At 55.8% G+C, this 17622-nt stretch overlaps 1 protein-coding gene across 36 annotated transcripts in view; it reads right to left on the bottom strand.

Moving 5' to 3' along the window:
* The window catches only part of ZMYND8 (zinc finger MYND-type containing 8), a 105176-nt gene that overhangs the window by 24464 nt on the left and 63090 nt on the right, over positions 1 to 17622 (bottom strand). For all 36 annotated transcript variants that reach the window (XM_070051734.1, XM_070051728.1, XM_070051736.1 and 33 more), the window contains 2 exons: positions 6117 to 6257; positions 1726 to 1878 (listed from right to left, as the gene is read on the bottom strand). In XM_070051734.1, coding sequence (XP_069907835.1) covers positions 1726 to 1878; positions 6117 to 6257 — 294 coding nt within the window. The remainder of the gene's footprint in view (positions 1 to 1725; positions 1879 to 6116; positions 6258 to 17622) is intronic.

The raw sequence follows: 17622 nt of genomic DNA, 5'->3' as shown, positions 1-17622 counted from the left end.
CGCCCCACAGGGGACCCAGGCGTCTGCATCTGGTGTTCTCACTTAGACTGTGTCACCCTGTTCCAAGTCAGGGAATTCTGCACAGAAATCAAGAGCTGTGGCTAGAACAGAAAGTCTGCCCGCAGCAGGTCACAGGCTGCCTACAGCCAGCAAGCCGCTGGCCCCCTCTGGGTGGGGGGAGTGTGTGGTTTCCCCGCAGCCCGGGGGCCTGGCCCTTCCTGCACCGGTGCAGCCGGCTGCCGTGGCATTTCCACGGTGGCTCCACTTCTGGAGGCATCAAGGGGAAGGCCACGCATTTCCAGGTCTCGGGCAAACAGAGTGGAAAGCAGTAGGCATTCCACACGCTCAAACCACAAACCCCAGGAAAAGCCCGCTCTCTCCTGACAAGAGCTCCGCAGGACACCGTCACGCTTCCTGCCCCGACAACGCCAACGCCATCGCCATCGGGTGTAGGGAAGCTCCACGGAGGCCTCCAAGTTTGAAAAGAAGACAGAAAACACAGTCAGCACTGCACAGTCCTGGGTGGAGGCGCCAGCCGCCCTGAGCGGGGTCTGTCCCCACCCAAAGACACCGAGAGCGACTTGCCAAAGGTAAAAGCCGGGCTCCATCCCAGCAGAGCTCTGTGGAACCTCAGTGGCTCCGCTAGGGCTCAACAAAAACCCAAGTCAAAGTTAAACACTCCGATCTGGATGAACGTCGGGACCTACTACTGGTAGCTAATGGTCAGACAAGAAGGTTCAAGTTCAAGCAGACCTCTGAAAGGAAAAGCTTGGGTCCCGAGCCAAATCCTGCTCTGCTCCTCCCAGCTCTGTGACCCCCTGAGGCAAACAACACATGCTGTGAGCCCCAGGAGTTTCACCTGCAACCCAGGACTGGCCACGGCTTCTGCCTGCGGGAGCCGTCTGGGCGTGGGGCTCAGCACAGAGCAAGGTGCGTGGGAAGCACATGGAAGGCCCGAATGTAAAAACTGTTATTAGCAGCACTAACAAAAAAGGAGCAAGAAGAGGGGGCCGGCGCCGTGGCTCACTTGGTTAATCCTCTGCCGGCGGCGCCGGCATCCCATATGGGTGCCAATTCTAGTCCTGGCTGTTCCTCTTCCAGTCCAGCTCTCTGCTGTGGCCTGGGAAAGCAGTGGAAAATGCCCAAGTGCTTGGGCCCCTGCACCCACGTGGGAGACAGGGAGGAGGCTCCTGGCTCCTGGCTTTGGATCTGCGCAGTTCCAGTCGTTGCGGCCAATTGGGGAGTGAACCAGCGGATGGAAGACCTCTCTCTCCCTCTAACTCTTTCACCAGCAGACTTGGCCACACGAGGGTACGTGGCCCTTCTATAGTTCAAGGTTACAGTAGCCATTAAAAGCAGCCAGAAGGCGGGCGTTTGGCCTAGGACACCCTCAGACGGCGGACTGCTGGGCTCAGCACTCGCCTCGGGCTCCTGACCCCAGCTTCCCGCTTACACGGCCCCTGGAAGCCCCAGTGGTGGCTCAGCCAGCTGGGTCCCTGCCACCCACGTAGGAGACCTGGATTAAGGTCCTGGTTCCCAGCTTTGGCCTGATGTAGACCCAGCCATTGTGGGCATTTTGGAGCGAACCAGCTGATAGGAGCTCTCTCGGTCTCTCTGCCTTTCAATTAAGCAAAACGTAAAAATCTAAAGAGAAGAAAGAAATCTTAGACACAAGCAGTCCCGGCGACGTCCCTGCACGGCCGGAGAGCGAGCCGTGCGCCGTACCTAGCTGTGCCTTGCAGCTCTCGATGGTCTTGTCCAGGTTGAGCTGGAACCGGCTGCGAATCTGCCGCTTGGGCGAGGTCAGGGGCGCCGGGGCAGACTGCTGCTGCACCGCCTCGCTCAGCTCCTTCAGGTCCATCTCGGCTTTGCTGCGGTCTGCAAGACACAGGCACCCTCGTGACGCAGCGTTTGGCGACAGCGGCCACGGCCTTAACACACAAGTGCCGGCTTGCTCATCACCCCTCCGCTATCGCCTGCTCCAAGACGCGCGTGACTGAGGGCCGCTCTGCCCGTTTGCCCAGGACGGTGGCTGCGCTGCTCCCGGTGCGGACGTGGACAACGCCGCTTCCAGGATGGCCCCACCCCACCCCAAGGCCCAGGAAGGCAGCGAGACGCAGCTCTCACTTCTACCCCCAGAGGGAAGATGCTGCCCAAGTGGCCATTCCCCCGGGTCTCCAGTAACATCCCTGTAAGATGACCAACAAGCTGTCTCAGCGGTCAGCAAGTTCTCTGCAGAGGCCCAGCAGGTCGGAACCATCAGCCTGGTAGACCACAGAGGCTCCGCTGCCAGTGTGGCCACAGCAGAGGGGTGTGGCTGTGTCCCAGTGAAACTTTCTTTATAACACAGGGCGGGGCGGGATCTGGCCCACAGGCTGCAAAACTCCCCAGCCCCTGCAAGCGTCTATTTCGCCCTGTTTACACACAGCGACTGCCTGTGGAGCTTTAAAACAAAATCTAGGCCGGCGCCGCGGCTCACTAGGCTAATCCTCCGCCTTGCGGCGCCAGCACACCAGGTTCTAGTCCCAGCCGGGGCGTCGCATTCTGTCCCGGTTGCCCCTCTTCCAGGCCAGCTCTCTGCTGTGGCCAGGGAGTGCAGTGGAGGATGGCCCAAGTGCTTGGGCCCTGCACCCCATGGGAGACCAGGAGAAGCACCTGGCTCCTGCCATCGGATCAGCGCGGTGCGCTGGCCGTGGCAGTCATTGGAGGGTGAACCAACGGCAAAGGAAGACCTTTCTCTCTGTCTCTCACTGTCCACTCTGCCTGTCAAAAAATAAATAAATAAATAAATAAATAAAATCTAATGTCAGCCCCACCCGCGCGGGCTGGCCCCAGGTCTGGCTCTCAGCGTCTCATAGTTCCCCAGGTCCTAACTGCTGGCCAAGGTTAGGAACTCCTGTGTTGGATCTGATGCCTTAACTGTTGGGTTTCCCTTGTCAACCTGGCAGTTTATAGAAAGAGCTGTAGGGACCGGCGCCGTGGCACAGTGGGTTAAAGCCACGGCCTTTGTAGCACCGACATCTCACATGGGTGCAGGTTTGAGTCCTGGCTGCTCTAGTTCTAATCCAGCTCCCTGCTAATGCTCCTGGGAAGGCAGTGGAAGATGGCCCAAGTCCGTGAGCCCCTGCACCCATGTGGGAGACCTGGAGGAAGCTCCTGGCTCCTGGCTTCAGCCTGGCCCAGGTCGTTGCATCCATTTGAGGAGTGAACCAGCGGATAGAAGACCTCCATCCTGTGGAGGGGTGGAGGGGGGACCACTCGGGCTGAGCCTCAGTGATGTCCAAGGGCATGTCACAAGTTCACAGAAAATGGAATTAAAATTTAAGTGCAAAGAATGTTGGAGGGGCCCTCGTTGTGGCAAAGCAGGCTAAGCCACAGAATGCTACGCTACGCTGGCAATCCAAGTATCAGAGCACCAGTTAAAATCCCAGCGGCGCCACTTCCAACCCAGCTCCCTGCTAGTGCACTTGGGAAAGCAGTGGAAGATGGCCCAATTAACTGGACCCCTACCACCCACATGGGAGACCTGGACGGAGACCTGGGCTCCAGGGAGGCCATCTGGGGAGTGAACCAGCGGGACAAACAGGGCAAGCAAGCGCTGCCTTTCGCTCGGGCCCGGAGCAACCACAGAATGATACCGAATTCCTCTCCACTATCTGCCTTTTCCACCCACGAGGGACTCCCATCAGGCCCAGCCAGTGCCCCTCCTGCCCATACACGCCCCCATGCCCAACTCCATGCTTTCACGCTGACGACAAAGAGAAGCGTGGCCTGCAACTGACGAATTCCAGTGGAGACAGCCTCCCTCCCTGTGTCACCACAGCCACACCCACCCACCAACACCTAGGGCAGCACGAAATCCCAAGGCCCAGGGTGCACGAGGGCACCCAGTGACAGCGCGGTCTGGGGGAAGCGTGACCGGCAGAGCGGAGGTGACAGGAGGGCGTGGGACAGCAGAACACACAGCTGGGAAGGACGAGTGTTCCCAAGGCAGCAGACGCAGCCCCTCTGTGGAGCTCCGAACTGGGGTCCCCAGAGCGGCCCACCCAGCGGTCCCTTACACCTGGGCTACAGAACAGGGGGCTCCGAGTCCAGCTGAGCGGTGACCCTGAAGCCTCTGTGATCTGGGCAACTGGAGCCTCCTCTCCAACCTCAGTTTCCCCATCTGTAAAGGGCACTCGGTGCAGGGCACCAGCCACGAGAGGCAGTGAATTCGCACACAGCTAGCGCTGCCCACAGCGGCCAGCCTCCCTTCCCGAGACCCTCTGGCCCCAGGGCCACTCCCCCGGAGGCCCCGCCTCCTCCAGTGCTGCTCTCTGGGCTCTGCTGATCGCTGCAACACCCAGGGCCCTGGCTCCTTCTGGGGCACTGGACCTGATGCACAGCTCAGCCGGTCGTCGGGGCTGGAGCCCCTGTGTGGAGAACTGTCCCGTACTCGGTGCTGAGCCACGTCTCCAGCCAGCAGCCATCGAATGCCAGCAGCGCCCCACACCCCCACAAAGCTGACGGGGTCCCACTCTGCCCCAATCCCACATACAAACCAGATTCTGATAACTACACCTGCTCAGGCCTGGCCACCGTGACCCTGCTTCCTGCCTCCGGCTGTCCTCTCGGCCGCCCCACCTAGGGGTCTACTGGGAATCTCAAACTTACAGAATCCACACTGAACTCTTGACTCCTGCTTCTCCTACCAGACATGATGTGTCAGCGTAATTAAGGCATCACCTAAGAGGAGGGGGGGAGAGGGAAGGGAAGGGGGAAGAGGAGGAGGGGGAGAGGGAAGGGAAGGGGAGAGAAGGAAGAGGAGGGAGGGGAGGAGGAAAAGGGAGGGGGAGAAAGGGAGGGGAGGGAGGAGAGGAAGGAGAGGCAGGAGGAGGGAGGGGAGAAGGAAGAGGGGAGAGAGCGGGAGGAGGAGGAAGGAAGGAGGTGAAAGGAGGGGAGGGAGGGAGGAGGCAGGGGAGGGAGAGGGAGGGGGAGGCAGGGGAGGCAGGGAAGGGAGGGGAGGGACTGTCCCAGGCCCTGCAGGATGTTTTGTAGCAGCCCTGGCCTCTCCACACCAGATGGCGGTAACACCTGCTCCTCCAGGTGCGACCATCGAGAATGGCTCCAGTCCCCGCCAGGTGTGCCAGGATGGGGAGTACAAAACTGGTTAGAGCGTTCTCAAGGCAGCAGAGCTCCTTGTGAAACAAGAAATCCATACAGATTTCTCCTCCGCTCAACACCCCCCCCACGCCATGCCCACAGGCACCACTAGTGCCCCTCCCCCACTCACTGGAATGCAGCCACGGCAGCCTCCTAGCCAAGTCAGCCCTTAGCCTACAGCCTCTAAAAAAAAACACCTTGCTCCTTCTAGAATGTTCTTCCTAGACACTGGCATGGCTGGTTTATCCAGTGATGAAAATCTCAGCTCGACCCTCACCTTCTGTAAGAGGTCTGTCTGTAACCCCACACCTCCGTGAGCTGCCACCCTGCCCCTCACCTGCCCGTCTCTCCCACCGGACCAACACATCACATCATCAGGGCACCCATCCTGCAGCACCCAAGACAGAGGGTCTGACTCCACCTCCCACAGCTGGAACAGCAGTCTGCACAGAGGGGCTGTGATGGGGCATATCGATAACACAGTGACCTCAAACATGGTTGTGGCTGGTCCCACCCTGGTGCCAGCGTTTTGCTTGCTACAGCCCCTTAGCCTAACCTAGTGTTTCTGTACCAACCAACTGAAATCCAATACTTTAAAATTTAATTCCTGGGAGGAAGACAAATTAAGGCAACAGTGTATCAAAGTGCACCACCCCAGGAGAGGCGAGCTTTCAGGAAACTGCGAGCTGTGCCCGCAGTGGTGCAGTTACTGCACTCCAGGAAGCGAGCTCCTCTGCCCTGGCAGGAGGCACCTGAAGATCAAACAACCTTGCAAGTCACCAGCCCACGGAGATCTCTGACTTGTTCCTTTAACTGATCTCGCCTCGCCTCGCCCTCAGTCGCTGCAACTCTCTAATTCTTTGTACAAAGGAAAAAGGCTCAAGGTTCACAAGTCATAGCAAAGGGCACATCACAGCTTGCAAAAAAGCAGTCCCCCAAAGCTGCAAGGTTAATTCCAGAAACTTCCAACTGACCCAGGTTAAGATTCAGGATGCTCCCAGTGGTGGGTGTTTTGTCCGTCTTCGTCGTGATCGGAGTTGACGCTTGAGGGGAGAAAGGTCTCGGGCTGCCGGATAAGCTCCCTGCTTGTCCCGTCTTGGTGGAGGCGGGGGAGGCTGGAAGAGTATGGCACGGTTAGTGACAGATTCACCAATCGGGGCATGGGGGAACCTGCAGGTGGGGCATGCGGGGAGAGCGGGGGCAGCGTGGAAGTGGATGAGGCCTCACCAGCGTGGGATTATGGTGGCTGGGGGAGGGGTGAGGGCGCCAGCCACTATTGGCAGCATCAGGCTACAACGAGCCAACGTTCAACCGTGAAAGCCACAAAGAAGACGGCCTCCCCAGTTATTCTATTACACCCAAAGCTCTAAGACCAATCGGCTAAGCTGCCAATGAAATTGGTTTGGCCCGTTCACGGGTGTAAATCTCAAAGCAAATGGCGAGGAAACCAGCCCCCACATGGCCCAGCCTGGGAGGCAGGCTTCCCAGCGCATGGTGCCCACGAGCGGCTCTCACAAGGCCTCCACACCTGCTGGCCAGCGACACAGCCCCTGGGGAAGTCTCCAGCTCCCATTTCAAAGGCTTCCGAGGCTGCACAGAAGCCAGACTCACTGGCAGGTGGAGGGAGGGAGGTGCTCATCCATTTTCTTGCTCCATATTGTGTTTCCAACTTTCACAGGAAGACAGAGGACAGATGCCAGCAGCTTTCAAAAATACCTGAAAACTACCTACACCCTCCTCCTCATGAGGCCAAGGTGAGAACCAGACCGTTTGTTTCAGGAAAACAAGCAGACTGCAGAGCAGCCCCAAGAACCCGTGCAGGGACCTCCCGGTCCTGCCTGCAGGCTTGGCCCTGCCACCTGTGGGGTCTGCCCCGTTCTTGCCGATTTACAAACAGCTCCAACGAAGTGCAGCACAAATGCAAAAATGGCTGATTCTCCTCAGAGGCGCAAGGAACAGAGACGCAGACCTGGCCCACACCCACAGCAAAGAGGCAGGCACGGAGGTGGCCCCTTGGGTGGGCGCCTGCCTCCATTTCCTCCCTTGCCCAACACAGAGGCTGAGGTTGAAAGTGGAGACCAGAATGATACACCTGCGGTCATCTGAGCTTTGGTGCCGAGACCTGACTGCGTCATTCTCAACATAGACTCCTGGACTGCCAGGAGCCAGACACTGGGGGCTCAAGGCCCAGCCCAGCGGCTGCCTTCCTGTGGAACCCTGGGCAAGTGACCCCTTCCTGACAGCAGGGAGGATGGGTACTGATAAGGTAACACAAACGGACACAGTGCAAGGTGCACAGGTGACACACAGGCCTGAGCAAAGCACCTGCTTGTCCCGAGGGCTCAGTGTCTCCCTCAATCATCCACAAGGTGCCTGGCATCGAAGCAGCACGGCTGGCCCGCAGTGTCTGTGGGGATTGGCTCCAAGACCTCCCCCACACAAAAATCCACAGATGCCCAAGTCCCTTATGTAAAAGGCTGTAGTATTTGCACATAGCCCATACGATCCTCCTCAGGTGCCAGATCATCCCGATGATTTATAATAACTAACACAACACCAATGCTGTCGGTAGACCACTTCCTTTAGGGGGTGGTAACTTAAAAAAGCCCGCATGTGGAGGTGGTGCGGGGGCGCAGCGGGTAAAGCCACCGCGTGCAATGCTGGCATCCCATGTCAGAGCACTGGTTTGGGTCCCGGGTGCTCTGCTTCCGACTCAGCTCCTTGCTGAAGCTCCTGGGAAGCAGGAGCGCACGATGCCTCATGTCCTGGGACCCCTGCTATGTAGCTGAGAGACCCAGATGGAGTTCCAAGCTCCTGGCTTTGGTCTGGCCCAGCCCTGACCCCCTGTGGCCATTTGGGGAGTGAACAAGTGGATGGAGAGGCCAACGCTGTGGCATAGTGGGTAAAGCCACCACCTGTAGTACCAGCATCCCATATGGGTGCCAGTTCAAGTCCTGGCTGCTCCACTTCTGATCCAGCTCTCTGCTGTGGCCCAGGAAAGCAGTAGAAGATGACCCAAGTGCTTGGTCCCCTGAACCCACGTTGGAGACCTGGAAGAAGCTCCTGGCTCCTGGATCCAGATGGACACAGCTCCAGCCATTGTGGCCAATTGGGGAGTGAACTGGTGGATAGAAGACCTCTCTCTCTGCCTCTCCTCTCTCTGTGTAACTCTTTCAAATAAACAAATAATTCTTAAAAAAAAAAAAAAAATAGATGGAAGATCTCTCTTTTATTCTTTCACACAAATTAAAAAAAAAAAAAAACTTAGAAAAAAAAGCCACACATATTCAGCAGAGACACAATTACTTCTCCTGAATATTTCCAAACAGTGGCTGGCTGAATCCACAGAGACCCCCCACTGCCCACACTCTCACTGGGGACTGGGGACTGGGGACTGGGGACAGCGTATGGTTACCACACCCAGGGGGTGGAGCTGCTAACAGCAGGTACAGGACAGAGCGGATGGACGCTGGGAGATGTCCTGCACCCCCCAGGACAACCCACACAACCTGCGACATGGCCCCAGAGGTGGCCGGTGCTGGGACCGAGAAAGCCACACAGCAGCCGATGGTGCAGCCGTGTCTGGGCGCCTCCTCTGGAAAGGACGGGGACAGAGAGAGTGAGAGGGTGCCACCCACTGCTCCGCGCCCAGGGAGGCTCAGCAAGTGCCCGACACACACTGGAAATTATCAGGAGGGGCCGGCGCTGTGGTGTAGCTTAAGTTGCTGCCTGCAGCACCAGTGACCCACGCAGGCGCCACTTTGGATCCTGGCTGCTCCACTGCTGCTCCAGCTATCTGCTAGTGGCCGGGGACGAACAGCAGAACAGGGCCCAAGTGCCTGGGCCCCTGACATCCATGTGAGAAACCAGGGAGAAGCTCCTGGCTCCTGGCTTTGGCCTGCCCCAGCGCTGGCTGTTGCGGTCATCTGGGAGGGAACCAACGGATGGAAGATGTCTCTGTCTCTCATTCTATCTCTGCCTTTCAAGTAAATAAATAAAGCTTTTTTTAAAAAAGAAATTATTTGGAGCATGACATTTGAAACGTGTTGATGCAAATCCATCTCATTCCGAGGATGGACAGACAGCCAGGCCCAGCAGCCAGCAGGCAACAGAAGCCCTTCACTTGACAGCTAGAGTGACTGTTACCCCCCCATACTGTAACCACGAGAGCCAAAGTGCTTGTTACACACACACACACAGCATGACCAGCAACATCTTTACTGTTGGCATTTGTAAAAGCATTCACTCCTTTATGTTCTGAAAATGCATGGCCCACAAGGATTCAAGATCAAGACCAAGGCTTTTCTGTGTTCTGTTTTGGCTTTACTAGTTCAAATTTTAAAAATTTCTTTGCTTTAGAGCAGAGACAACCCACCCACTGGTTCGCTCCGGAAGGCCTGCGGCGGCCCTCCCTTGCTGGCCCATCCACTGTGCTCAGGTCTCTTTCTGACCACCTCCGTGTGCCCCCAGAGCACCAGCTAAGACAGCAGCATCCCTACCGGCGCTGCCTGAGGATCCCACGTGCATTTTCTGACAAGCAAGCATACAAAGTTAACTGAAAACTGAGGTCTCCACCCCTCCTCCGACTGGGGTCCCCCAAGCAGGAAGGAAATGGTGACAACCCAACGCGACCCTTGCTGTGCGTAAGCGCCAGTTTCAACAATCTCCTCAACATCACGGGCCCCCCAAAACAAGCTGTGCTAAGAGCAAAATGACCAACTCAACGGAGGACGCGGGCTGGGGCAGCAGGCAGGACACTGTCGGGACGCAGCAGCCCCAGGAGAGGGCGGCCTGGGCTCCCAGCTCTGCTCCTCACGCCAGCTCCTGCTGTGCATCCTGGGAGGCAGCAGGTGTTGGCCAAGCACCTGGGTTCCTGCCATCCCTCTAAGAGACCCAGATGGAGTCTGGGCTCCTGACATCAGCCTGGCCCAGCCCCAGCTGCCCCAGGCACTGGGGAGTGAACCAGCAGCTGGAAGGTCTCTGTCAGTCTCTCCGGGTTAAAAAATAAAGTGAAAATAAACAAGCAAGTAACTAGACAGATGGAGACAGACCGTTCAGTCCGATCCTATTCCAACACAAGGACGTTCTTGTCCACGCGATTCTATGCATCAGAAACCTGAAGGACCAGCCAGCAGGTGGGTTAGACCTAGCAGCTGGCCCCTCTTCCAGTGGATTTATGAGCTATTTATTGTATAATACTACATTTTGAAAGGAATATTTTATACAAAATTAAATGGAAACATGGAAGAGCTACAACGCTGGAAGGTCACGCCATCAGAATGCCGCCATCAACGGCAGAACCTGAAAGCCTGGTGCGTTCCGTCCGTGACGCGTGGCTCAGCAGTGTGCAGGCGAAGCCCAGGCCACGTCTGGAGACGCCTGTGTCTGCTGTGACGGAAGGGGAGCAAGCTGCTGGCATCTCACGGCCGGAGGCCAGAGATGTCGCGGAACTTCCTGCGGGGCACAGGATGGCCCAGGGCAGAGAATTGTCCAGCCCAGATGTCCAGGGCGCCAAGGCCAAGGCCGAGAACCACGCCTGGAAACCACTCTGGACTTCTGCAAAGCAAAGGCATTTGGAAACGTTCATTTCAATCAGGCTTTGAAACAAACGCCAATCCTTTCATAAAGCCATAAATCTCACCCAAGGAACTAATCGCCTTTGAAGTCACAGATAATTTAATCAGATTGTGGGCTTTGATGTTCAGTTCACCTTACCTACCTCTGCAAAAGCCTACCGTGGACTTCGTGCTGTTTCTGACCCTGGTATAAAATCCTAACACCGGGCCCCACCTTCCCAAACACCCCCACTCTCCGGGCGCACAGGCTGGGGCAGTTCGTGGTTTGTGCCAAGTTTCCCCAACTTTTCAGACCTCAGGAACGACCTCTGTGCTAACGGGCTGCACCTTGCACAAATCCCGGAGGGGCACGCACAGCTGAACACAGCTGAGCACAGCTGAGCACAGCTGAGCACAGCTGAGCACAGCAGCACCCGGGGGCCCGCGGGGGTTAGGAGGTGCCGGTAAATGCCGTTTTGAAGGAAACGATGGAAGAGTATCTGTAAAACAAGTTTACATTTTTCAACAATTCCAGGGTCTGCCTGTGGCATCGAGGTTAAGCCCCTGCCAGCAACCAGCACCCCGGCTGCTCCACTTCCGGATCCAGCTCCCTGCCAATGCGCCTAAGAACGCGGTGGTGGACGGCCACGTCCTTGGGCCCCTGAACGAAGCTCCTGGCTCCTGGCTCTGGTCCAGCCCTGACTGTAGCAGCCACCTAGGAAGTCAACCAGCAGATGGCAGATCCCACTCTCTTTCACTTTCTCTCTGTAACTCTGCTTTTCAAATAAGTAAGATACATCTTCAAAAAAAATTTTTTTTAATTCCTATACTATTGAAGAACCTTAAAAATCAAACCAAGATGGAGTGACCTAAGCCAATACCATTAAAAACAAGAAGTTACCTTTGCCCCAAATAAAATTAAAGTTTAAAAAGTACAGCCCTAAACTTTTTCCCCCAAAGCTAAAATTAGGTGCAGCTATAAAAATAAGGGACCCTGTGCTTAGCTAGCTGCGACACTTGTGCCTGGCTGTGCTAAGACCTAACCCAGTTTGTATGCCTCCTAATACTCAAATAACGGTGTGGGAAGCGGGACGCTGCTCTCCCATCAGGGGAACGAAGGGAGCGAGACGTCGTCCCCCTCAGGGTGAACAAGATGGCGCTGGCAGGGAAAGGAACTGCTAAAGAAGTAAACAACAAAATGGCGACGAGGTGCATGCCTCCCATGTGATCCCGTAGCTGACTGGATAGAAGACGCATGCCCTTCACATGATCAGCTCGCGGATTGGACTGCTGTGTGCATGGACTCTATAGTACTTTTGATTGGTCGCTGCGGGTATATAAACCGTGTGGCTCTGTGCTGGGGGCGCTCTCTGGACTCCCGAGTTCAGGAGGCCCGTCTGTGCAGACGCCGAATAAATCCTCTTGCTTTTGCATCAGCTGGTCTGGAGTCTGAGTCTTTGGGGTGTGCCTCTCGACGTGTTAGCATCCTCACTCCGAGGGTCTAACACTATCTACATCAACAGGTGCATCTGACGCAGGAAAGAGGAAACACCAGGGGGCCGTCTGGAACACCAGCGACCTGGCAGCGCCGAGCCCACATTCCCCCTCGGCAAGGGACCAGGGCAGAGGTCCCCGGGCCCGCACACACGGGCAGCCTCTCCTGCTGGGTGCTGTGCGACCCGCAGGCCGTGGCTCACCCTCCGTGGGCTGGGAGCAGCACATGGAGAAGGAAATTCAAGAGTGGAAACACACCATGGCTCAGAAGATCGACTGCGGCCTGGGGAAGCGTTACACACGCGTGTGCATCAACAAGCACACACAACGGCTGTGTCACAGGTCACCGCAAGGAGCCTATTTCTGTTCTCGTTCACCCCGATCCCCTCGGTTTCCCAATCCGCCTGAACCCCAGAAGTCCTGGAGCTTTCCACTGAACAGCAGACACAGGAACCAACACAGGGGAAGCCAAGAAGAACACCCAGGGCCCGCCAGGGGACCTGGCGTTATCAGCGACTTCTGTTTTGTAATTCACAATCATTTTAGGACAAAAGCGTAGGAATTTCACAATTACAGAAGTGGACACGAAAATATTTCCCTTTCTCCCTAAATGGTAACCTATAGTGCAGCCAGGCCCATTACCACCCCCCACCCCCCAGAGGTGAATCCAGGCCCAGGACTGCTAGCTAATCCACACTGACAAATTACATAGTCACTGTGCAAGCAAGTACTGGAGCAGACATCAATTTGGTACAGGGGGCCAAGATAAAGAAGGAACCAGGAAAATCGAAGAGAATACAAACCACCTTGGCCACCAAGCCAGCAGATTCCAGGGTACTGCAGACTAAAGGCTTTTGGTAAAGCCAAATGCGCCTAGTTTTTTTTGTTTGTTTGTTTTAAGATTTATTTATTTATTTGAAAGGCAGAGTTACAGAGACAGATCTTCCTCCCACTGGTTCTCTCCTCAAACAGCCACCAACAGCCGGGTCTAGACCAGGCCAAAGCCAGGAGCCTGGAACTCCATCTGGGTCACACACATGGGTGGCAGGGGCCCAGCACCTGGGCCACCGTCCACTGCATCCCCAGGTCATTAGCAGGGAGCTGGATGGGAGGCTAAGCAGCCAGGACGGTAGCTCTGACGGGAGATGTAGCCGTGGCCGGCGGTGGCCTAGCCTGCTGTGCCCCAACGCCCGCCCAGTTCCCGGTATTTCAGTCTCACGACTCCGAGCTCCACAAGCCCCAAGCAGAAGGAAGTGCTGACAGTGTGACGCAGGGGCAGCGCTGGTCCCGATGCCTGCGTCACACCCGAGTGCCAGGGTTCAAGTCCCAGCTCGGACTCCTGACCCCAGTGTCCTGCTAATACAGACACTACGAAGCAGTGGGGATGGCTCACGTGTGTGTGTGTTTTTAAAGGTTTATTTTGTGTATTTGAAAGACAGAGTTACAGAGAGAGAGAAAGAGAGAGAGGTCTTCCATCCGCTGGTTCATTCTGCAAATGGCCACCACAGCTGGAGCTGAGCTGATCTGGAGCCCGGAGCCAGGGGCTTCTTCCAGGTCTCCCACATGCGTGCAGGGGTCCAAGCACTTGGGCCATCCTCTTCTGCTTTCCCAGGCTCATTAGCAGGGAGCTGAAGTAGAACTGGAGCAGCCGGGACTCAACCAACAGCCATATGGGATGCCGGGGCTTTAACCTGCTGTGCCACAGCACTGGCCCCAAATCATGAGGTTTGATCCCTGCCAACCATGTGGGAGACCTGGATCGAATTCTGGGCTCCTGAGTTCAGCCTCAGTCCAGCCCCCCCTCACCCCCCTGCCGGTGGGCACTTGGGGCGTGAACCAGTGAATGAGAGCTCTCGGTCTCTCTCTTGGCCATTCAATTCACATTCATAAATAAAAAAAAAAAATTTTATTTTAAAGACAGCATTAAGTGCTGGTGCTGTATTGGAGTAGGTGCGCATCCCATACGGACTCCAGTTGAAGTCCCAGCTGCTCCACTTCCAATCCAGCTCTCTGCTGTGGCCTGGGAAAGCAGTGGAAGATGGCCCAAGTCCTGGGGCCCCTGCACCCACGTGGAAGACCCGGAAGAAGCTTCGGATCAGTTCAGCTCTGGCTACTGCAGTCATTTGGTGAATGAGCTAGTGGACAGAAAGCCTTTCTTGCTGTCTCTCCCTCTCTCTGTCTGTAACTCCACCTCTAAATAAATACACTAAAAAAAAAAAGGAAAGAAAAAGACAGCACTAGTTTATTATAAGGAGAGGCCAGTGCTGTGGCACAGACAGTAAAGCCACCATCTGCAGCACCAACATTCCAATGGGCACCTGTCACAGCTGCTCCACTTCCCATCCAGCTCCACGCTATGGCCTGGGAAAGCAGTGGAAGACGGTCCAAGTCCTTGGGCCCCTGCACCCGACACGGGAGACCCGGAAGAAGCTCCTGGCTCCTGGCTTCAGATCAATGCGGTTCTGGCCGCTGCGGCCATTTGGGGAGTGAACCAGTGGATGGAAGACCTCTCTCTCTGCCTCTCTCTCTTAATCTCTGGAGAAAGAGATGTGGAAATGATTCACACGATCAAAGACTTCAGAACGTCAGTGGAAGGGGACCCTCCTCGCTGCCAGTTCCATGCACAGGTCAGTCTGGGTGTTTCCCAATACTGCAATCGTCTCTAGGCACCAAAAATAAATAAATAAATAAGCCTGCTCGCCTAGAAGGAGGCCCCCTTCTCTGGGGCCTCCTCTCCCACGCTCTTGCCGGCTGAACTCCCTTCAAGCCTGACCCGGCAGCTGCTACCGCTGCTGGCAGCACTTTTCCCGGGGAATCTTCCTGGGCGCGCGACGCCCCCCTGCTCACGGTTCCACGGCTTTACCTTCAGCCAGTATCCGGCCCAGGAGTGGAAGAACCTTCTAAGATGCTTGTCCTGCCCCGGCCCCAGCGCCATGTCCTCTTGCTCTGCCAGCGCCACCAGCAGAGGCCCCAGTGAAAGCTTTATTACAATGTCTTAGGCGACAACTGATTTCAACGTGTGCTTTCACACGGCTGCTACAGAACCCCCACTGCTGAGACTGTGTGGCTGCTGCCTCCCAGGACGTGACAACCTCCCCTGATACCATGTGGATAAAGCAGGCTTGGCTCCATTCTATCACCCCTGACACCCCTGATGGCTCAGAGCACTGCAACCCACCCCCACATTCAACTTCTCCATCCTCTTAACTGCTACTCTTGCTGCTAACACCAGAGGGCAGTGTGGCGCAAAGAAAGCCCACCTGGATTCAGGATCTCAGGGTGAGGCCTTGATCGCTTCCCTTGGCAGGTGTGTGTGTATGTGTGTGTGTGTGTCTGTTTGTGAAAAAATTAACAGTTCAGGAAACATGCGACTAACACGCAATCCAGATCCCATGTCAGTCGACAAGTGTCGTAGCCTCCACCTGTCCCCGGCAACCTCGGGGCTAAAGGGTGCACAGATGTGACGAATGCCCCACGGCCTGCAGCACGGACTGCGTAGCCCCACACAGGGAAGGCGCTCCTCTTCCGCGGCTACCCAGTGGCTCTCGGCTTAGCAGAGATCCACGGACAAACCGAGCGGGGGTCACATTCTTGGAGGAGGATTTTTAAAGATTTATTTTTATTTATTGGAAAGAGTTACAGAGAGATGTAGAGATGGAGAGAGGTCTTCCATACACTGGTTCACTCCCCAGATGGCCACAACGGCAGGAGCTGCACCGATCTGAAGCCAGGAGCCAGGAGCTTCTTCCAGGTCTCCCACGTGGGTGCAGGGGCCCAAGCACTTGGACCATCCTCCACTGCTTTCCCAGGCCACAGCAGAGAGCTGGATCAGAAAGCGGAGCAGCCGGGCCTCGAACCAGTGCCCATTTGGGATGCCGGCACGGCAGGTCAGGGTGTTAACTCACTGCGCCAAAGCGCCGGCCCCAGAAGATTTTTAAATCTACTGGAACCCACTCACCTCTCACCCACAAGGCCACTCAAGCGTGCAGGAATTTTGTCCCAAGTCCGACGTCATCTCTCTCTCTCCTTTTGTTACCTCCCAAGGAAGGAGGGAAGTCAACTGAACGTCCCACGCATCCTCCTGCTCCTATAAAGCGGGGTGTGTGTGTGTGTGTGTGTGTGTGTGTGTGTTGTGCAGTGGTTTAGCCACCGCTTGGGACACCACGTCTCTGGGTTCCAGTCCTGACCGTTTCCAACCCAGCTGCCTGTTGCTGGGTACCACGGGGAGGCAGCAAGTGCTGGTTCCAGTACTTGGGTTGCTGCTACCCTGAGTGGGAGACCCGGATGGAGCTCCAGGCTCCTGGCTGCAGCCTGGCCCAGAGTAAACCAGCAGACTGAAGATCTCCACACCTCTCTCCTTTCAAAGCGGCTCACACACCAACATGTTTACTTTACTAGCTATGTATTAGTTTCATGCTTATTAGGGGGAAAAAAGCAACGCATGAGAATCACACGCTCCGCTTAGCTTAGGACAAAGCTAACTTGCAGGCTCCATATTACCTATGTCGTGAGATATCGCGAAAGGTCACACAGCAAGGTCAGGCAACGATGACCCACTAAGTTCCTCCCCACATTAAAACGCGCATTTTCCCAGTGCACAGCTCCAGGAACTTAACCAGGCTTGTGTGACTGAGTACCAGGCTTCGTGAACTTGGCTTAACCTGCACCATGTTCTCAGAAGAAAACCAGGACTTCAAGGACTCCAGTGGGAAACAAGGGGGCGGGGCCGTCACTGTGGCACAGTCGGTTAAGCGGACCAAGTGCTGGCTCCTGGCTTCAGTCTGCCTCGGCTCTGGCTACTGCACCCATTTGGGAGGTGAAACAGTGGATGGAAGAGCTCACTGTTAACGGCCCAAGTCCCTGGGCCCCTGCACCTGCATGGGAGAACTGGAACAAGCTCCTGGCTCCTGGCTTTGGATCAGCGCAGCTCTGGCCATTGCGATCATTTGAGGAGTGAACTGGAGGAAGGAAGACCTCGCTCTGTCTCTCCCCCTCACCGTCTGTAACTCTACATCTCAAATAAACACATAAAATCTTAAAAAAAAAAAAAAAGTAGATGGAAGATCTCTTTCTCTCTGTAACTTTTAAATTTATTTTAAATATTTAAAATTTACTTTAAATAAATAAATCTTTTTAAAAAAGAAAGGAGAAACAAGGGAGCAAAGGAAGATTTTTCCAGAATTCTGTCAACACAGCCCACATCAGTCTAGAATGAAGCCCAACCTGAGCAGCTAGGCTGACGGGGTTATGAAGCAGAACAGGAGAGATCACGGCCTTATTTTGCAAAACCAAAAGCCACGCGTCCCTCTGCCCCTCTGGTCACTACGCAGGCAGGGGCAGAGCACCGCCTTCAAACAGCCCAAGAAGCAGCACGGCCAGGACGGACCGCGCGGAATTCCCCGCCGAGGAGGTCCCCGCGTGTCATCACGGA

This window comes from Oryctolagus cuniculus, chromosome 11 (genome assembly GCF_964237555.1).
Source record: "Oryctolagus cuniculus chromosome 11, mOryCun1.1, whole genome shotgun sequence".
In the NCBI taxonomy this organism is placed as follows: domain Eukaryota; kingdom Metazoa; phylum Chordata; class Mammalia; order Lagomorpha; family Leporidae; genus Oryctolagus; species Oryctolagus cuniculus.
This window is presented reverse-complemented; position numbering and strand designations above follow the sequence as displayed.